Here is a 19,961-nt window from a genome sequence, read left to right on the forward strand (position 1 = left end):
AAGTCAATGTTTGTGCTGATCTGCCTTGTTGTGTGTCTCCTGAAACTCAATTTGGCAATCTGGAAGCAGGCCCAGAGAGGGGCTTGTTGGATTCACCCAGGGGTGGGGTTCAATAGAGTGGGCAGTATGAAGGGTCAAAGCATGGGAGGAAGTTGATATCTTTTGAGTGCCTACATCATGCACAGGGATAGACACTTTCACTCGCCTTACCTCAATCATAAGGATCATTATATCAGTTAGGATGCATTTAACTACAAGCAAGAGAAAAACTCGACAATGGCATAAGGATATGTGTTTGCTTACCAGAGAGTCTGGAGGAAAGTATACCTAGGATTGGCTGGGAAGCTCCATGATATCAAGGATCCAGATTCTTTCCCTCCCCCACTCTGCCCTCCATCAGCAAGTTAGGATTCCTTGCAGGCTTGCACCTCAGGTTTGCACTATGGCCACCCCAGCTCACAAAGCATGGCTTCCTTGCATGACAGCACTCACTATAAGAAGGGAGAAAAATCTTTCCCAGAAAACTGGCAGTTCTCTACCTGTATCTCCTGGGCCAGAACTGAGCCAGATGCTTACACCTAAACTAACACTGACCAAGGGGAATTGGAAGGCTTCAGTTAGCTTGGTTTTATTTATTTTTTAAAGTTTTATTTATTTAAGTAATCTCTACAGCCCACGTGGGGCCTGAACTCATGACCCCAAGATCAAGAGTTGCATGCTCTTCCGACTGAGCCAGCGAGGTGCCCCTAGCTTAGTTTTAAATTATGACTCCTCCTGGGGGCTTGGCACATGCCAAATAAATACAACCAGAGTTCTGTTAGCAAGAAAAACAGAGAAATGTGTGTTGGATAGGCCACCAACAGTGTCCGCCACAACCATTATCTTCCATTTTACAGTTGAAGAAAGAGGTTCAGGAAGGTTATGTAACATGATAAAGGTCATAGACCTAATAAGCGGTGGGTCCAGAATCTGAGCCCAGATCTTTCCAATACCACTATGCTGACTCCAAGACCAGTTTTCTTTTCATACAGCAATGGTTCCCAACCAGGATTTGAGGACATGAGGGGTCCCTGGAGGCAGTAAAGAGGTGGGAGTAGGGAGAGGAGGGAACCTCCTGGGTATTCACCTATCTCCAGGAACTTTACAGAAGTCACATGTTCCTAATGAGACCACAGAAACAGTTCCCAAACTGAATTTAATATTAAGAATCCAAACATAATCCAAGCAAGAACGATCAATAGATGCTAACTTGGGAAACAGGCTATTCAAGCAATGTCAAGTATCACCTCATAGACTACTTAGCAGTCAGAAAGGGGAAAGGGTATCTGGAAAATGGAGCAATGTGGTGGACACCACTTTTAACCAAGTGATCACATTAGCATCATCAGTACTAAAACAGGCTGATATTCATGTGCCCTTTGCTGTGATGCCCTTGCACACCTCACTCAAGTAACCTCCCTGCCAAAAACATTTTAACGCAAATCTAATCATAAGGAAATAATCAGACAAATCCAAATTATGAACTGTCCACAAATGACACAAATGACCAACCCAGACTCTTCCAAAATGTCAGTGTCATAAAAGACCCGCCCCCCCAAAAAAGACTAAAACTGTTCTAATTTCAGGTATACCGAAGTGTCATAGCAGCTAAAAACCACACATGGTATTTGATTGAATCACAGCTTTTCTGTTTAAGAAAAGCTATATGGGGTAGCTGGGTGGCTCAGTAAGTTGAGTGCAGACTCTTGGTTTCAGCCAGGGTCCTGTCTCAGAGTCATGTGATCTAGCCCCAGGACAGGGTCTGCACTCAGCTCAGGGTCTGCTTGTCCCTCCCTCTCCCTGTTCCCGCCCCACCCCCACCCCACACGGGTGCACACTCACACACTTTCCTTCTCTCTCTAAAATAAATAAATAAAATCTTTGTTTTAAAAAAAAAACAGTTATAAAGGACAGTGTTGAGGAAATTTGAATATTGGCTGTATATTAGACAATTGTATTATATCAACATTAAAATTCCTGTGTGTGATAGTGGTACTGCGGTTATGGAGGAGCATGTTCTTATTAGGAAACTTCTGACATATTTGGAGCTAAAATGCCGTGATGTTTGCAACTAATTTTCAAAGACTTTGTGTGTATCTGTGTGTTTATGTATGTGGGCGTATCTGAATATACATCCGAAGAAAGAGATAGATAAGCCAATAAGGCAAAATGTTAACAGTTCGTGAATCTAGATGAAGGATTTACAAGTGTTCACTAAACTATACTTCAATTTTCTTCTTAAGTTTGGAATTTTTTGAAAGAAAAAAAATTGGGAAAAATCCAAATGTAAAGTGCTTCAGTCAGAATTCATTAGGTTAAAAGGAGAGAACTCAACTCCACCAGCTTAGCTCACAGAAACCTTCTTGAATACCTGAAACCAGAACCTCAAATTTCGTCATCTTTCACATTATCTTCATTCTCTTTGTGTCTGTAGGGAACATGAATGCTGACAGCTCTCCAGCTTTACGTCCGCCAAGAAGAGTATGGCTATTTCTCAAATCTTGAAAGCCTCACATGCTTGCCCTGGCTTAGGTCAGTGCTCCCTCCCACTGCAATCAATCATCTGTGCCCAGGGGCATGTTACGTTAGAAAATGTCAGCTTCTCTAGGAACCTCATGATTGGGATGGAAAAAGCATCCCATAGGAAAAAGGGGAGGTGACAGAAAGAACGGTAGATGTCCGCACACAGTAGATGCAATCAGTACCCACCCAACAAGGATTGATGAATACTGAAGGGACAGGAATTGTGCTGGGGGTTGGAGGCACAGCAATCACTCAGTCCCTGCCCTCAGGGACAGAGGAGACAGCCAATAACTGATACTCATCCAAATTGCTAATTAAACAAATGGGAAAAGGATATGACCAATCACAGAAGAAGAAAACTGAATGGTGACTATATAAAACATATAAAAAGTTCCTCATCCTCACTCCAAATGGGAAAAATACCAATAAACAAAGAGATATAAGTTCATTTCTGTCAGATTTACAAAAGATTTTAAGTTTGATAATACTATATGTTGGCAAAAATAGGGGGAAATAGAGACTCGATATGTTTTTAGAATGGATTATAAATTAGGACAACCATTTTGGAGAGCAAATTGGTAATATTAACTTTGAAGATGCACAAATAGAATGACTCAACAATTCCACTCCTCAGGATATACTTTATTTTATTTTGTTTAAAGACTTTTTAAAAAGATTTTATTTATTTATTGGAGAGAGAGAGAGAGAGAACGAGCAGGGGAAGGGTAGAGGAAGAGGGAGAAGCAGACTCCCTGCTGAGCAGGAAGCCCAGCACAGGGCTCCATCCCAGGACCCCGGGATCATGAGACAAAGGCAGATGCTTAACCAACTGAGCCACCCAGGCACACCTCCCCAGGATATACTTTAGAAAAGTTCTCACAAATGTGCTCAAGGAGATGCCTATAACAACCTTCACTGCATCACTGTGAGAGCAAAATGTGGTCAGCCTAAACATTTCAACAACAGAAGAATAAAAAAGTAAATTGTGATATATTCACCCAAGGGAATACTACACAACATTAGAAATGAACGAATTAGGTCTCCACGTATCAATATGGTTCAAAAACATCATGTTGGGTTAAAAAAAGATAACAACAGGGTGCCTGGGTGACTCAGTTGGTTAAGCGACTGCCTTCGGCTCAGGTCATGATCCTGGAGTCCCGGGATCCAGTCCCACATCGGGCTCCTGCCCTGGGGAGTCTGCTTCTCCCTCTGACCCTACTGCTCTCTCTCTCTCTCAATCTCTCAAATAAATAATTTATAAAAAAAAGAAAAGGGGGGGTGCCTGGGTGGCTCAGTCGTTAAGCGTCTGCCTTTGGCTCAGGTAATGATCCCAGGGTCCTGGGATCGAGCCCCACATCGGGCTCTCTGCTCAGCGGGAAGCCTGCTTCTCCCTCTCCCACTCCCCCTGCTTGTGTTCCCTCTCTCCCTGTGTCTCTCTGTGTCAAATAAATAAAATCTTAAAAAAAAAAAAAAAAAAAGGAGCGCCTGGGTGGCTCAGTTGGTTAAGCGTCTGCCTTCAGCTCAGGTCATGATCCTGGGGTCCTGGAATTGAGCCCCGTGTCAGGCTCCTTGCTCAGTGGGGAGCCTGCTTCTCCCTCTCCCTCTGCCTGCCGCTCCCCCTGCTTGTGCTCTCTCTTTCTCTGTCAAATAAATAAATAAAATCTAAAAAAAAATAAAATTAAAAAAAAAGATAACAGTATGTTACCTGTACAGGCCACTTTTTTTTTTAAAGATTTTATTTATTTATTTATTTTGAGATTGAGATCACGCAAGCCCGAGTGCTGGGGGAAAGTCAGAGGGAGAGAGAGAGAGAATCTCAAGCAGATTCTGCACTGAGCATGGAGCCCCATGTAGGGCCAATCCCATGACGCTGAGATCATGACCTGAGCCAAAATCAAGAGTCGGTCACTCAACCTACTGAGCCACCCAGGCACCCCTGTAGAGGCCACTTTTAGGCAACAGGTTTGAGCAATGGGAACATGAACAAGGCAGAAGGGCCCAGTGACCACCAAGCTGACACAAACAGGCTCATCAAGTGACCCACCTCAAAATAACCATAGGCCCTAACTGACCAATTACAACCAGGCACAGTTCCAAAGATTACAAAAAAAGGGAAAATTCCATACAGTCCCTTACTTCTTCACTCCACCCTGTAACTCTAGCCCCTCATGACCGCCTCATGGCAGTCTCTTCTTTGCTGTCCTGTCTGCTCTTCGCTTGCTGTGTAGTCAGTAAACTTTTATCTCTTTTGTTCTGCCTTGGATGTATTCTTTCACTGCCTACACCGGCCACATCTGATCAGAATGTGCCACATATCATTTATGTATATTATTAAACCAAAACAAAGTTTTGAGATGTATGAATGGGAATGATACACATCAACTTGAGGATAATGGTTATCTCTGGAGATAGGAATAGCATCTTAGTTATGCTTGAAATTTTTCTAATAAAGAAGAATATGGCAAAATGCTAATTCTCGAGTTTTAGTCAATACATGGGTATCTGAACATGTTTGTTTGACATATTTAATAATCTTAAAGATTTTATTTTATTTATTTGACAGAGACAGACAGAGAGAGAGGGGGAACACAAGCAGGGGGAGTGGGAGAGGGAGAAGCAGTCTTCCTGCTGAGCAAGGAGCCCAATGCGGGGCTTGATCCCAGGACCCTGGGATCATGACTTGAGCCGAAGGCAGACGCTTAATGACTGAGCCACCCAGGCACCCCAACATATTTAATAATTTTAAAATTTAAAAACATTAAGAGCCGATTAATTAAAATGATGAACAACTCAAGAGCTCATCTACGTCTGTGAAAATGAAACCTCCTAAAATCCAACTGAGGACACATGTGAGAGACTTCAAAGCCAATCCCTTGAGTTTCCCTTCTTTTTCAGAAGAAAAGTTTGAAAAAAATGAGTGGACCTAGATTCCAGGGTCTGTACAGGGAGATACAATATACTAAGAGCATGGTTTTCAAGACACACAGACCTGGTTCAAATAGTAGCTGCCTCATATATTCACTATATGATTTTGGAGAAACCACCTCCTCTCTCGTTTATTTTCTCTTTTATGAGATGGAGATAAGCTGACCAGATGGCAGAGAGCACAAGCCAGCTCCAGATCGGGCGATACCTGAGAATCAAAGGGAAGCTGGCAAATCAGAGAGACCAGCCCCATGACCATCAGCTTTGGTGTGGACAATGGCAAAACCCAGAGCAGATGACGGAGCTCCAAGAAGGGAATCAGGCCCTGTCAGGTTTCAGACAGAGGAGGTACTCTTTCTTCTTCCCTGCCTTGCCCTGGGCAGACCTTGGCCAGTCCTATCACTGTTACCACAGGCTGAGAAGGCACTGGCGGGGGAAAGGGAGGTCCACCTGGGTGGGGGGTGAACCGGCAGGCACCCTAGCAGCCTCTTCCATGGCTCATCTTCCTTCTCCCTGGACCCTAAGTACCAAGTTATAGCAACAGGGGGTGGTGGCTTCTAGTAAGTCTTACCTGGGCGGAGAGAGGAACAGAGGGGTTCTCCAGGGATGCAGCTGGCTGCTCAGGACGGCACCAACTACAGGTGCAGACTGTACACCAGAGTCTCCTTCCCAACTCACCAGGAATACACCACACTTGGGCTATGCCACGGCCCCCAGGCACTTAGTCCTGGCCCCAAGGAAAGAGGAACTCACAGGGGCAGATAAGAAATGCCTGAGGGCCACACACCCAACGAGAGAACAGACAACATACAGGACTACCTTATCCAGACACACCAGAGTTAATGGACTTGGCAGGACAACGAATGAAAATAAGCATTTTATTTTTTTAATTTCAAAATAAGCATTTTAAATATTACTCTAAAAAAGAAAAGAGAGGATTTTGGAAGGGGGAAATAAGAAATCATAAAGAACCAACTATAGAACCATATATGAAATAAAGCCCTCAAAGGCTGTGGTGAATAGCAGAGTGGATATAGCCAAGGACCAAATAAGCAAGTATGAAGATCAGGTTCAGAAAATTCCCTAAAAGGCATGACAAAGGTATAAATAACTGAAAAGCAGAAGGCTTTTAGCCGTACTTATAAGCCAGTGTTCTCTGAAGCTGGCTACCCCTGGTCAGAGAGCCACTCCTGCACCTCTCACTGTAAAGCGGGTCCCCTCATTGGATGCTATGTTGTTTGCAGCTGCATCCTGTGGATTGGGCATATTGTGATTCCCAGATAGTGATGAAAGAAACAAGAAGGAAGGAAGGAAGGAAGGAAGGAAGGAAGGAAGGAAGGAAGGAAGGGAGGGAGGGAGGAAGGGAGGAAAGGGAGGGAGGAAGTAAATAAGTTAGTTACAAAAGGGTTGAACACAAATATACCCGGACTTTAGGAATAACTAGTACTCACAGATGCAAATGGCACCAGGATTCCAGCTCTGCCTTCTGTCTTTGCCTTTCCTGCTCTACCTCAGCCTCTTTGACCCAAGCCCTCTTCTTTATAGGTGGGGAAAATGGCTGTCTATAGGTGGTAAGTTTTACATCTTAATCCACCCAAGACAGATTGATCTCAAGACACTGGGTAACAAATTTAAGAATCCCATGGAAGGGTCTCCTTGGTCCAGCCTGATCCAAGTCATTACACTTGGACTAATTATTCATGCCAAGTGTCATATAAACATGGCAGGTTTTCAGTTAATGCAATCATTAGGAAAACAATTCCCAGGAGATGAAGACAGACAAATGTTTGCACAGCAGTATATTTTACACCAGAACAAAGCCTGATGTATAGTATATGATCATTAAATGTCAGTTCCGTGCTGCCCTTCTTGCTCCATCATCAGAGACACGTAGTACTTATCCTGGTGGGGATGGGAAGCCACTAAAGAATTTTAACCTGAAAATGACATTGCCAGCTTTTCTTTTGTAAAGACTGCTGTGTAGCAATATGGAAGCTGGACTGTATAAGTAAAGGTGGCAGTGGTTATCTTTATAAACTTTTTTTTTAAAGATTATATTTATTTATTTGACAGAGAGAGAGAGAAAGCATAAGCAGGGGAAGCAGCAGGCAGAGGGAGAGGGAGAAGCAGGCTCCCCTCTGAGCAGGGAGACCGATGAGGGGCTCGATCCCAGGACCCTGGGATCATGACCTGAGCCGAAGGCAGCTGCTTAACCAACTGAGCCACCCAGGTGCCTCTATAATTTAATCTTTAATTGTAGAATATCCAGATGGGGTTATGACTGAAGAGGAATTAACATCACCCAGAGATGGATATATTGACAGATGGGACTTTGCCTTCTCTTTTTTCAGAAGGTGGAGAGTGACTATTTTTCTGATGGATATTGCATCATGGTATGTGGAAGCACAAAGTTAAAAATGGATATAAGAGTAAAACTGGATGCAAAGGGGTGGACTATGCTGGTCATGTGCCTGTTGACTCATGGCTCCATCCCTCACCCTTCACCTGCTCTGCTCTGTATGACAGGGGGGTAACTCCTGACAATTCCATTTCCAAAGTTTCCTTGCCAAATGGTCCAGTAAGTTTCAGCTAATGGCAGTCAATGCTAGGCAAAAGGAGACTGAAAAGGATTGGTTAGAGAGGAAGGAGAAGATCAAGAAAAGAATGTGTCATAGAGGCCAAGGGAGGAGCACGTGCAATTGATCCAATTCTCCAAATCTTTAAGTGTGAACTCTGGGCCTCATTCTTTTTAAAGGGACTTTTTAAAAGATTTTATCTATTTATTTATTTGTCAGAGAAAGAGAGAGAGCGAGAAAGCGAGCACAAGCAGGGTGAGCGGCACACAGAGGGGAAGCAGGCTCCCCACTGAGCAGAGAGCCCCATGCTAGGGCCCTGGGATCATGACCTGAGCCACAGGCAGACGCTTAACTGAGCCACCCAGGCGTCTCTCTGGGCCTCATTCTTATACTAAGCACATCAGACTCCAAGATGACAAAGGCCTGGTCAACATCCTCAAGTGGAATGACAGTTTCAGGCAGAGACACGACCCAGGGTGACTGAACTCCAGCTGAGAGACAAGAGGATGATCACCCACTGTGTGTGTCAGGAGGCAGGAAAGGTAAGGTAAGGCCAAATTAGACCTCCAAGAGCCTTTAGCTCTCAAGGGATTAAGGTGCTCTCTTTTGAAATGACATAAAACTTACATGAATGCCAAGAATAAACCCCTTAAAAAATTTTTTTTTCAATGTTCTGACTGCAAAGTTCTGGATAAACTCACTGGTGCTAATTTTTCTCTTTGGGAATCTTGCACCCCTGTCTCACCAGGGAGGTGATCCCTCAAGGAGTGAGCTGGCACCCTGGCCAGGTTTTGAACAGCATCTCTGCTAAGACCCCATTTAACAGTGTTAAATGGTGCAAGGAGGTCAAGCAAAATAAGAACTAAGATGTTACCAACAGATTTAACAAGGAAGCATTTGTTAGAGACCCGGGTGAAAGTTTCCTTGGATGGGTTGGGCGAAAAATAGGAAACGCACATTACCCAGAAGTAGGACTGCAGTGAAAAGGAGAGGTAGTAACCAGTGAGGGAGGACAGTTTCCTGAAACAAGAGAGATCTGAGTATTACCCGCAAATGACCAGAAAAGAACCCGGAGACGCTCCTGGTCAACAAGATGGCTTGGGGTTGCTTACAATAAAAACACCTATTCATTCTGCAGCCCCTCATGGAGTCCTCTTGTGAAGTACCTCAGGCTGTTTCTCCTGCTACACCTGGACACCTTGGCAGCCACTGGAAGTCGCGGAGGACTAGGTGATCAGGAGATCTAAACACGGACCCCTAATCCTGCCTGCTTCATTAGCACGCTCAGGACCCCAAGACAGCATATCTCCTGGGGTCTGGGAAGCAGCCAAGGGAGGGTAGAGTACTAAAAGTCAGGGACCCGGGTTCCAGTTCTACCTCTGCCATTTCATAACCTGCCACCCCACAGCCGTGTGACTTGCCTCAATTTGTTCCCCGAGGTCCTGAGATGCCCAAGAAACATCGCTTGGGGTTTGAGTGCCGGCTGTACCAATGCACTACGGTGCGACCTGGGCCTCCGCTTTCCATTCTAGGAAACACTGTTTTACGGAGTAACCGAGAACACTGGTCAGTTATCCACTAGGCATACAGCAAGTGCTCGGGAGTTGCCAATATCACCGGCTCCCGTCCTGCCCAGGCACAGCCTCCAGGTCCCCACCGCACGTAGCAGCGGGAGAGGCAAGTCCCCGCGCTCGGGTCAGCGCCCCCACTCCCGCCGCCGAGGCTCGGGCCGCCTGTCGCGACAGCAACGGTGCATTGTGGGGCTTGTAGTGCGGGGCTGGGGTTGGGTGGGTGGGCGCGGCCGCCGCAGTCGCAGCGGGGCCATCTTCCGCGGGCCAGGTGGTTCGGCCTGTGCAGCCCACACCCGTGCCCCTCGCCCGGCCCGATGGCTCCGCGGCCGCTGAGCCCCTTGGTGCTGGCGCTGGGTGGCGCCGCGGCCGTGCTGGGCTCAGTACTCTTCATCCTCTGGAAGGCCTACTTCGGGCGTGGACGGGAGCGGCGCTGGGACCGGGGCGAGGCCTGGTGGGGCGCGGAGCCTGCCCGCCTCCCTGAGTGGGACGAGTGGGACGTGAGTGCAGGGCCGGGGTCTGGGCCTCCGCACGTGCAGCTGAAGGGTGTGACACCCCGCGAGGGCAGAAGCACCTGGGTAGGGGACCTGGCGCCGCAGCCCGCAGGCCCCTGGCGAAAGGGCGCGCGGCAGCCGCGGGGCAGTCGTGAGTCCCAGAACTGAGGAATGGGTGGGCGTTTCGGGGGGTGTGTGGCACCGCCCTGCGCGGCCGTGAGACCCGGGCTTCCTCGTGGGCGCCGGAGCTCCGAGGGCGCGGCCCCGGAGCGATGTCGGGACCGCGCCGGGTCCAGCCCGCGCTCGCCCGGCGCCTGCGCAGTGCGCACAGCCCGCGGCCCAGGGCATGCCGGGAGAGGTCTCCGGCCCCGGGGCGGGTTGCGAATTTTTCCCCTGCGGTGGACCCTGCGACCCTGGGACGTGGGGATTGTCAGTCTAAGGAGGCTGAGGCTTCGCGAGGGGAAGAAATTTCACCGAGGTTACTCAGGAAAAGCCAGAAGAACGGGGTTTGAGATTCAGGAGTCCAGAGGCAGCGCTGGTCCCACTGCACCAGACCGTAACTGCCTGCCTGCCGGTTGACAGGTGGAGGGCGGGGATGGGCGCTTTGGTGTCTTCGGTCTTCCCTCGGGAAGGGTCCGGCAGGAGGGTGCCGGCCGCAACCTGACCTGTGCCCCACAGCCTGAAGAGGAGGAAGACGAAGAGCCAGCGCTGGAGGAATTGGAGCAGCGCGAGGTGCTGGTGCTGGGGCTGGATGGCTCGGGGAAGAGCACGTTCCTGCGCGTGCTGTCCGGGAAGCCTCCGCTGGAAGGCCACATCCCCACCTGGGGCTTCAACTCTGTGCGGCTGCCCACCAAGGACTTCGAGGTGGACCTGCTAGAGAGTGAGCAGACCCCCTACACACACACCGTCTCCCCATCACCTCAGTTGGACCCAAGCCGGGGATCATTGCTTGGGGGTGGCTCTAGCATGTATATCTAAGCAGGACACGTCCCTCTATGACATTCTTCCCCTGCCTCTCTGGGGCACAGGATATAGTCCAAGCTCTGTATTCTGACATGATGGGCCATTCATGATTGGGCAATCCCAGCTTGGTCACTGCCTGTCCCTCACCCCAACTGAAGCTCACATGCCTAATACTGAGATACCAAAAGCTAAAGTTACCTCTATGCCAAGCATCTGAGAGGCATTACTTAATAAAATCCTCCCAACAACTGGAAAAACTGGAAACAGTTGTTACCCTTGTTACATACATGAGGAAAGGGAGGCCCAGCAAGTTAAATAATTTATCCTGGCTCACCCAGCTTGCCAGTCTGCTAATGCAGACTCTCTGGCTGGAGGCTCTCAGTGTTTTGTTTTAAGATTTTATTTATTTATTCATGAGAGAGAGAGAGAGGCAGAGGGAGAAGCAGGGTCCCCACTGAGCAGGGAGCCCAATGCGGGACTCCATCCCAGGACACCAGGATCATGACCTGAGCCAAAGGCAGACGCTTAACCAACTGAGCCACCCAGGTGCCCCTGGAGGCTCTCAATGTTAAGCACCATGTTACATTGCTTGTTTCTGAAGGGTACTTGCTGTTTTCTTTCTTCCATCCTGTGCTTGCACTGTTCCCTCAGTCTGGAAAGCCCTTCTTCCCTTGATAAACTGCTACACCTCCTTCAAGATTTAGGTCAGGAACATGTGGGTGGCTCAGTCTGTAGAGCATCTACTTGATCTCAGGGTCGTGAGTTCATGCCCCACTTTGGGTGTGAAGCCTACTAAAAAATAAAAAAATGAAGAATGACTCTCTTAAAAAAAAAGATTTAGGTCAAACATGATGATATCCCTGTGAAACCTTATCTGACTCCTAAGCTAGGTTAAGGGCTCTTCCTCTGAGCTGGTATTTGCCACGTACCAGCGTATGTCCCTGACTAGGCATCTGGGGCACAGATGAGTCTGATCCAGCTTTGGCCCCTAGGGCCCAGCCTCAAGCAGGTAACTGGGAGAGCTTGTTGAGTGAGTGATAAGAGAGGGTCTGGGCAGCCCCTGTCCTCAGGGGGATTCCAGGAGAGGTTGGCAGAGGGGCTATTGAGAGGACAGCAGTACTTAGCCACCTGTGTCCCAACTACAGACTTGATGGGAGAGATTAGTGGACTTCCTGCCAGCCAAAGGGCTCAGACAATAAAGACTGGTTAAGCACTAGGTGGTGGGATCAGACTCTGAGGGCCTGGTTATATCTTTCCTCCCTGATTGTGGCAAACATTGATATTCACCTGGAATTTGGTCCTTTAAACAAGATTTTCCCTGTCTCCCTTTCTTGTGCCAAGGATGCAAAAGGGTCAAGTGGGATTCTGCACTTGACTCCCACTCTGGCAGAGAGAGTACCCCCCAACCCCGAACTCTGGGAGAAGGGGTTTGGTGTTTTCATATTACCCAAGAGTCTGAGGTTTGATAGGGTCGCTCCTGGATTCAAACCCAGATCTCCCATTCAAGTCCTGGAACTGGAACTCTCCCTTCCCACGACACTCACTTGGCTATGGTCTACACCTAGAGCCCAGCCAAGATGAGCCCTTTGTGGATCTTTGATGACTCTTCCCTTCTCCCCCCTTCCCCCACTTCCTGTATCCTGTCCATTTTATTAGCTAGTTCTTTCAGCTTTATTTTCCAATAGATTGTGCATCTGTCCACTTCTCCCCATTTCCACCACTGCCTGTTTGGTCCGAACCACCATCATCTCAGGACTATAATAGCCTCCTTGCTGGTCTTCCTGTTTTCACTTCTGTCCCCTACTGTCAGCCAGCAGTATCTTTCAGAAACCCATGTTACTCTTGCGTAAAACCTTTAAGGGGCTCCCCAACGGCCTCACTGTAGCCTGACAGCCCCTGTGTGGTCAAGCCCTGGCCGACCTCGTCGGCTGTGGCTTTTTCCCCTCTTCCGCTGGCACTGCCTTGGCCACACTGGCTGCCTTCTGTTTCTCAAACACATTGAGCTTGCTCTTCCCTCTGCTTGTAATGCTTTCCTCTGCCTCTTCCCTTAGCTAGCTCCTTCTCATTATCCCAGACTCAATTCCCATGCTGCCTCCTCAGGGAGACCTTCTCAGACCACCCAATCCAAAGCCACCCCCAGTCGTTTTCACTTTTCTCTTTTATTTCCTTTCTGAAATGTGCTTACCTGCTATTGCTGTGTCTGTCTTAGTTACAGAGGGAGCTCCTTGAGATCAGGGCCCTGTCTGCCTTGCTCACCTCTGTATCCCCAGCACCCAGATCAGTGCTTGGCACCTAGTAAGCACTCAGTAAATATTTGTTGAGTGCCTGCTATGTGCCAGGCATTGTGCTGAGGGCTTTGGGGGGATCCAGATGTAAACAGCTCCTTAAAGAGCATAGAGTCCACAAGTGTCAGAAGTATACCAGAAACACTAGGATGCAGTGTGGCTAACGGGGACTGTGCAGAGGGACAAGAAGGCAACCCAGGTTGGGGTTACTACGTGGGTGGCCATGTAGTGCTAGGACTGAGTATGGTATTTGCAAGGAAAGAAAATGGGGTGACCAAACTGAACAGGAGACACTGAATGGAGAATGGCTGTGCATAGGCTGGTCAGGGAGTCCTGGCTTCTGACCACACCATCACTGTCCGGGGAGAAAGCTAGGAATTGGCAGGAAGTAGCCCAGGAAATGAGCACCTTGTATGCCAGTCTGTGAAAGGTGTGTTGCGTATGGTACCTTTGGGTTTTGCTGCAACCTGTTAGTGGGTAAGTTCAGTGAGAGGGAGAACGCTGCTGCTCAAAGGTAGTGACTTGCCCAGGGAGCCCCAGCTGTCAGAGCCAGAGCTAAACCAGATTGGCTCCAGAACCAGTGGTCTTCCTTGCCCCTGGCTGGTGGAACCTTGGGAAGCTGGAAGTGGGGTGGTCTTGGGGCTATATGTAGAGAGCCAGGGCCCAGGGAGGCTCTGAGCTGGCCTCTGGCCTCTCCTCAGTCGGTGGCAGCCAGAACCTACGCTTCTACTGGAAGGAGTTTGTGAATGAAGTAGACGTGCTGGTGTTCATGGTGGACTCGGCTGACCGGCTGCGGCTGCCCTGGGCCCGGCAGGAACTGCACAAGCTGCTGGACAAGGACCCTGACCTACCTGTCGTGGTGGTGGCCAACAAGCAGGTGAGGGCCACGGGAGGCTGGCTTAGACCAGTTGGACTTGATCCACTGATCCCTGGGCAGGGGCAGGGAGCACAAGAGAGAGATTCAGGCCCAGGCCTGTGACCTGGAGCACTTGGCTAAGATGCTGTCCCCCACTCTTCTACCTGTGCGTTTTCCTCATCCCTTGAGCAGGTTGAAATAACAGTAATAAATAACATTTATACGTGTGCTTATAGCGTGCCAGGCTAAGCACCTGACAATCCTGACCTCACTTAAATCCTACAAAACCCCATGATAGGCCTTATTATTATCCCTCAGTGCCCAAAGTTAAGACTGGTGTGTGGCGAAGCCCGGACTTGAACTCAGATCTTCCTCAAAGATCCTGTTCTTAACCACACTATACTTCTCCTGGGCTTTGGCCCAGCAACCCTCGGCATCACAGGCTCAAGGTGCCTTTCTCAATAAATACCAGGTAAAACCTTGCCACAGTACAGAGTTCTGTCATTTTTCCTGTGGCCTAGCCCATGTCTCTGAGAGCCATGGCACTTGTTTCCAACCTGACTGGGAGAAAAGCTATACGTCTTTGCCCCAGTTTCCCCTGTTGGAAAATCCTTGACAATCATTTATAAATATGTCCTGGTCTGCCTGGGATGGTCCCCATTTATGCCTGTTGTTCTGGTATAATGATTAATAGTGCCCACTTTAAGTCTCAGAAGTGCCCTGGTTTAGATGGTGAATTACATCATTCTATTTATAAACTATAATAATGAGAATAAGTCTAAGTGCCTGTCACAATGCCTGGCTTATAGGAAGTGCTGTTTTCTCACCACAGTGGTTAATGGTGGTGTGAAAAGGGGTTGGTAACAAAGGAAAGTCAGAGATGAGGAAGAGAATTTCGACCAAGGGGCCCAGAGGCCACTTCTGGGAACTTAGGCCCCAGTGTTCCGCAGGATAGCCAAAGAACAATTCTTTGCATGGAGGACAGTGTGGGTGCTGGGAAACTGGGAGCTCTGTTCCAACTGGCTTCTCCGTCTCATCCCAGGACCTGAGTGAGTCCATGAGTATGGTGGAGCTGCAGGAGGAGTTGGGCCTGCAGGCTGTCGATAGCCAGCGGGAGGTTTTCCTCTTGGCAGCCAGCATCGCCCCTGCGGGACCCGGCTTTGAAGACCCCGGCACCGTGCATATCTGGAGACTGCTCTTGGAGCTTCTCTCCTAGGCCGCCCCCGCCGCCTCACTCGCCAGCCAACCCTGGAGACCCCAGTCCGGCCGCTCCTGCTTCCCGCTGCCAGCATGGGCCCGAGGCAGGAGCCACGTGGCAGCACATCCCTTCTCTCCGCCTGTCCTCCAGAGCGGGGCCTGGGCAAGGCCAGGAACCACACAGAAGCCTTCCTGGTGCGGTGGCCATGAGGCCGAAGTGGGGAGTCAGGTGAGGCTCACTCCAGGCTGGAAGTGGATCCAACTTCTACCATGGAAGGCACCCTCCTTCTCTGGTGTGCGCAGTGAGGTGCTCAGTGGGCTCAGTTCTCCCCTCTGCCGGTCCCGGTGATTGAGAACTGGGGTCGTGTCAGAAGTACTGCGGGAACCGGTCCCTCCTGGTGACCTCCCCCCACCTCATGCAGGCCGGTTCTGGGCAGTACACAGTCAGCCTTGGTTCCAAGGCCCAAAGTGTCCTGCAGCCCCAGCTCCACCCAGCTGGCTCGAGGCCCTGGGACCATCACTTTAAAGGGGTGATTTCCATGTTTTTTTCTAATTTGGAGATCGAGTTTCCAGCCATAAAGGTAAGAAGTGCTAGGACGAACCTGGAGATCCTAGCAGGGAGTTTTCTGAAACCTCCCTGCTTCTGCAAGCCAAGGCCTGCCTGCTAGACGATGGCATCAAGCGGTATTCACCCCTCCCCAGAAAAACGAAAGGCTTTTCTCCCCCACACGTGGAGACAGAAGCTGCTGCTCTTGCATTAACTGTGCCAATGCCCATGTTTACAGAAGTCGGGAAGGAGCCTATGTCCCTGGGGAGAAGACTGTCAACTGGAGCTGGGTGTTGGCCTCAGAACTGCGTTTTATTTATTTATTTATTTATACAAGGAACAGACCAAAGTTTCAGGTTCTGTGTCTAGGTGCTGTTATCAAAACCCCAGATGACTGTCCTGGAAAATCTGTGTCTTTGACGAAAATAGCTGGGATTGTGAGACGTGTGATAACCTGCACATGTCAGTGGAGACAAAGCTCTAGCTCTCCCCCATCATTTACAGCTATAATCAGTATCCTACTTTACGTTGATCCACATGAAACTTAAACTCCACCACTTGGCCCAGTATGTCAAAAGGACACAACCCCCTTCCGTGTAGATGGTGAGTCTAGGAGAGGAAATTTCAATCATGTAAATCCAGGTAAAAAGAAATGGGAATTAGCAGATCAGTCAACAGGGTACCTGAGGCTTTGGTTACCGTAGCCTTTCTGGACCTGCTGATTCCCCAACTAAAAGTTGGACAGAATTTCTCTTCTCTCCAGTGCACACTCCATGATTCTGTTTCTGGTGATCAGCTAGTTTATCTATATATTGACACTTCTCTTTAGTGCGGGCAAAGGAAGGAGCCTTTTGTCGGCCAGGGGCCATTGAGTAATCAATAGCCACAGAGGGACTTTTTTTGAGGAGATATCCAACTCAGTTTGCTTTTTAATTGAAAATAGAGATGATGTGCCTTCATTTCACTTGACATTGACTCAGTGTGCCTCAGTTCCATGCTGTGGCTTACGTGAGAAGAGGCACAGGGAGGGAAGGTGGGTGGTACGCTCCAGAAGTCCAGAAGTGTGACTGTAGTTAGTGGCCTGCTGTGCTCTTGGGCTGTGGGTGTATCAACAGAATCACTGTTCTTTGAAATTCTAATTAACTTCCTGCCGAAGAAAGATTTGTCTGCTTTTATTTTAAATATTTAAGGAATGACTTGGCTTTTAGAGTAGCCTTTGAAATTTTGCAGACAGCTTTTCATTTTGACATTGGAAGATTGTGAAACTTTACTTCTTTGTTCTGTAAACCCCACCTTGTTCTCCAGTGCTTGACATTTACCTCTGGAACCAGCATTGTTGTAGGGCACCCTTTTCTAATTAAGATCTGCCTTTGGTCTAATGAGTATCATTATGTAATACAATTTTCAAAGTCCCCAGTGAGGGGAGTGAACTTGAATAGTTTTATAATAACTATACCTATTTGACCAACTTCTGAAGACCACTCCCAGAACTGACAGGTCCCAGTGGTACACCAGAAGACGCACACTACTAGGGGGCGGTGCTGAAGGTCCAGAGTACCACCCCTCTGATGCTTGTGCAGAATACAGATCATCTCTTGACCTGTGGGTGTGCCTCATCACATCTGTGGCTGACCACTGTGCTCTACTGGGACTGCTGGCCTGTCCTCCAGGCAGAGCGCCAAACAGCGCTCATCCGCTCTAGTTTCTGCCAGGACTAGACTGGGCAAAGTAGAGCAACAGGCCTCTCTTGTGAACAGTCGTATGCCTGGCCTGTGGCGCTCTTACCCAGTTGCTCCTGAGCATGACTTTCTGATTCACCAGCCCAGATCACCTGCTCCTGGGAACCAGCCATTATCTGGAGTTCATCTCAAAGTGAGTTTTCTGAGCTAGCCTGGGTAACACTGCCCCCACAAGACTGCCCCAACACTACAGCTCCCAAATTAGCTGAGCATGGGATAGGGGTTAGATGTCAGCCCTTCTCCTTTTCTAATGAAGGCAACTGGAAGGCAGGCTCCTGATCTGAGAGAGCAGATGGGCACTCCACGTCGAAGGGAAGCTTCTGCTTCTGCTTGCCTGTTGAATCGATGCCTGATCATTCACCCTGGCACTGACGGCTTCTGATCTTAAGAATTACTTAATGCAGTGTGGCTTCTGATTTTCCATTCTCTCACCTGCTGTCAACCCTCTGAGGAGAGGCCAACTTGGCCCAAAGCTTGGTCATGTGGATGGTCTAAGCAAGAAGGCTCCCAGACCACCAACTTGACTGGCTGCTAATCCCAAGGAGCCTCCTCGGGTACCTCTTGGTACCTCTTGCACTGACACACTGGTATCCAGCCATAAGGACGGGGGTGGGGTGGTGAAATCAGTCCATCACAGCGCTCCCAGTCCTCCACAGAGAGGTACTGATGAAAATCTGAGGACTCTTGCCTGTCTGGCTGAATGAAACACTAGATTCTGCAAAAAATGTTCCCACTCGTCTTGGGAAAACATTTTGTTCTTATGCTTCATAGCAACTGCCAGCACTTTGAACTAGCTGCTGAAGCTCACGTGTGGTTCCGGCCCACACCTCAGACCTGGAATAGTCTGAGCCGTCTTTCTGTCACATTTGTTGGCTCACACAGCTTCAGTCCTTTCTAGTAGCTATGAAAAGAACCTCCAACTTTTCCTCATTTGCTGCCTGTGTGAGGTGGGACCATGAGGGGAGAATTCCCATCAGAGATCTGGAAGTAAAGAGGCCTTGCTGTCCCAGCCCAAGCCCGACAAATCCAGACCCACAGGGTTGCCAAGGACAGACTACATAAGGGAGAGCCAGTGGCTATTTGAGGCACACAATAAATGCCCAAAACTTGGATGTGGTTTCATTTGAATTCTGATTTTGAGGAGTATATGCTGGGTGCTCACAGTTCTCTAGTGAGGGGCAGGTATGGAGGGTGATCCCAGAATACTTCCAGTGACACAATCATTTGTCAACAGCAAATCCCAGTCCTCTGGCCCTTCAGCCCACATGGGAATGGTAAGGAACTTGGGCTTTGGCCTAACTTCGTACCTTTTGGGAAGTATCCAAACCTGGCTGCCATTCCTTGGGAGTCTAGCTGACAGGACCGGAAGTCAGAATGGAGCATTCCCCCAGCACCTGCCTTGGGCTCAGCTCTGGATTCCCAGGGAAGGTGCCTGCACTCAAGCCCAGTCTAGCAGGGGATGTCCAGCAGATTACAAGGCAGTTATGACTGGTATGTATTGCTACAGGAAGTCTGGGACGTAGGGATGACAGGAGACTTACACAGCCCAAGGATGGGAGACAGTGGCAGGAAAAGCTTCCCAAAATTGGCACCTGAATTGGGTAAAAAAAAAGGGGACAGCTGTCAAGGCCTGAATTTGGAATACTATGGAGGACGTTACGAGGCCAAATAAAAACCCTCAGGAGTGGGGTGCCTGGCTGGCTCAGTCTGTAGAGCATGAAAGAGAGTGAAAGTCCAGGCTTAGCCGTTGGACTAACTTCAAACGTCATACTGGCCTCTCAAGCCTGTTTCCTTACCTGTAAAACAATAAAGCCACATACCTCACAGGGTTTTATGTGAAATGATCTATGTAAAACTACCAAGTCCTTTTTAAGAGCAGTAAGAACCAGATGTGAGGGGCCCTTCTAGGGGAAGCATTAGGAATGAGAGGGGTTTTGTATTATAATAGCTGAAGACAAAGTATCAAAAGCAGAAAATGCCCAGTGCCCACCCCACAATGTGCCTGTGACCCTGCTATGTGAGTCATCACCCCACATCACCAAACTAGGTAGGCCTGCCCCAGAGAATGGCCAGTGTGGCACACAGTCGAGGGCTATTCAGCAGTCCAACAGTCTCAGCAGATTTGGGGGCCTCGGGTTCCTTTCAGGGCAAGCAATCTGAAGACGAGCAGTGAAGGCCAGTCACAAGGAGGCAGCAGTACAGCTACTTACCCTCTGGCCCTCGAGCCAGTCTACTCGCCTCCAGCC

The 19,961-nt window shown here is 48.9% G+C and overlaps 1 protein-coding gene across 2 annotated transcripts; it reads left to right on the top strand.

The window, feature by feature from the left end:
- The first annotated feature begins 9,843 nt into the window (after positions 1-9,843).
- On the top strand, positions 9,844-18,825 carry ARL10 (ARF like GTPase 10). 2 transcript variants are annotated; one of them, XM_031018867.2, is made up of 4 exons: positions 9,844-10,134; positions 10,807-11,008; positions 14,078-14,253; positions 14,551-15,239. In XM_031018867.2, exons 1-4 carry the CDS (start codon positions 9,952-9,954, stop codon positions 14,590-14,592), a joined length of 603 nt encoding a protein of 200 aa, XP_030874727.1. In that variant the 5' UTR covers positions 9,844-9,951; the 3' UTR covers positions 14,593-15,239. The 2 variants fall into 2 exon arrangements, with proteins under 2 accessions (XP_030874727.1, XP_006747977.1); XM_006747914.3 differs by lacking the exon at positions 14,551-15,239 and adding an exon at positions 15,275-18,825 and having other exon boundaries at positions 9,848-10,134.
- Positions 18,826-19,961: the final 1,136 nt, after the last annotated feature.

The sequence above is a fragment of the Leptonychotes weddellii genome, chromosome 7 (assembly GCF_054177405.1).
Source record: "Leptonychotes weddellii isolate Sample4059 chromosome 7, ASM5417740v2, whole genome shotgun sequence".
Taxonomy (NCBI): Eukaryota; Metazoa; Chordata; class Mammalia; order Carnivora; family Phocidae; genus Leptonychotes; species Leptonychotes weddellii.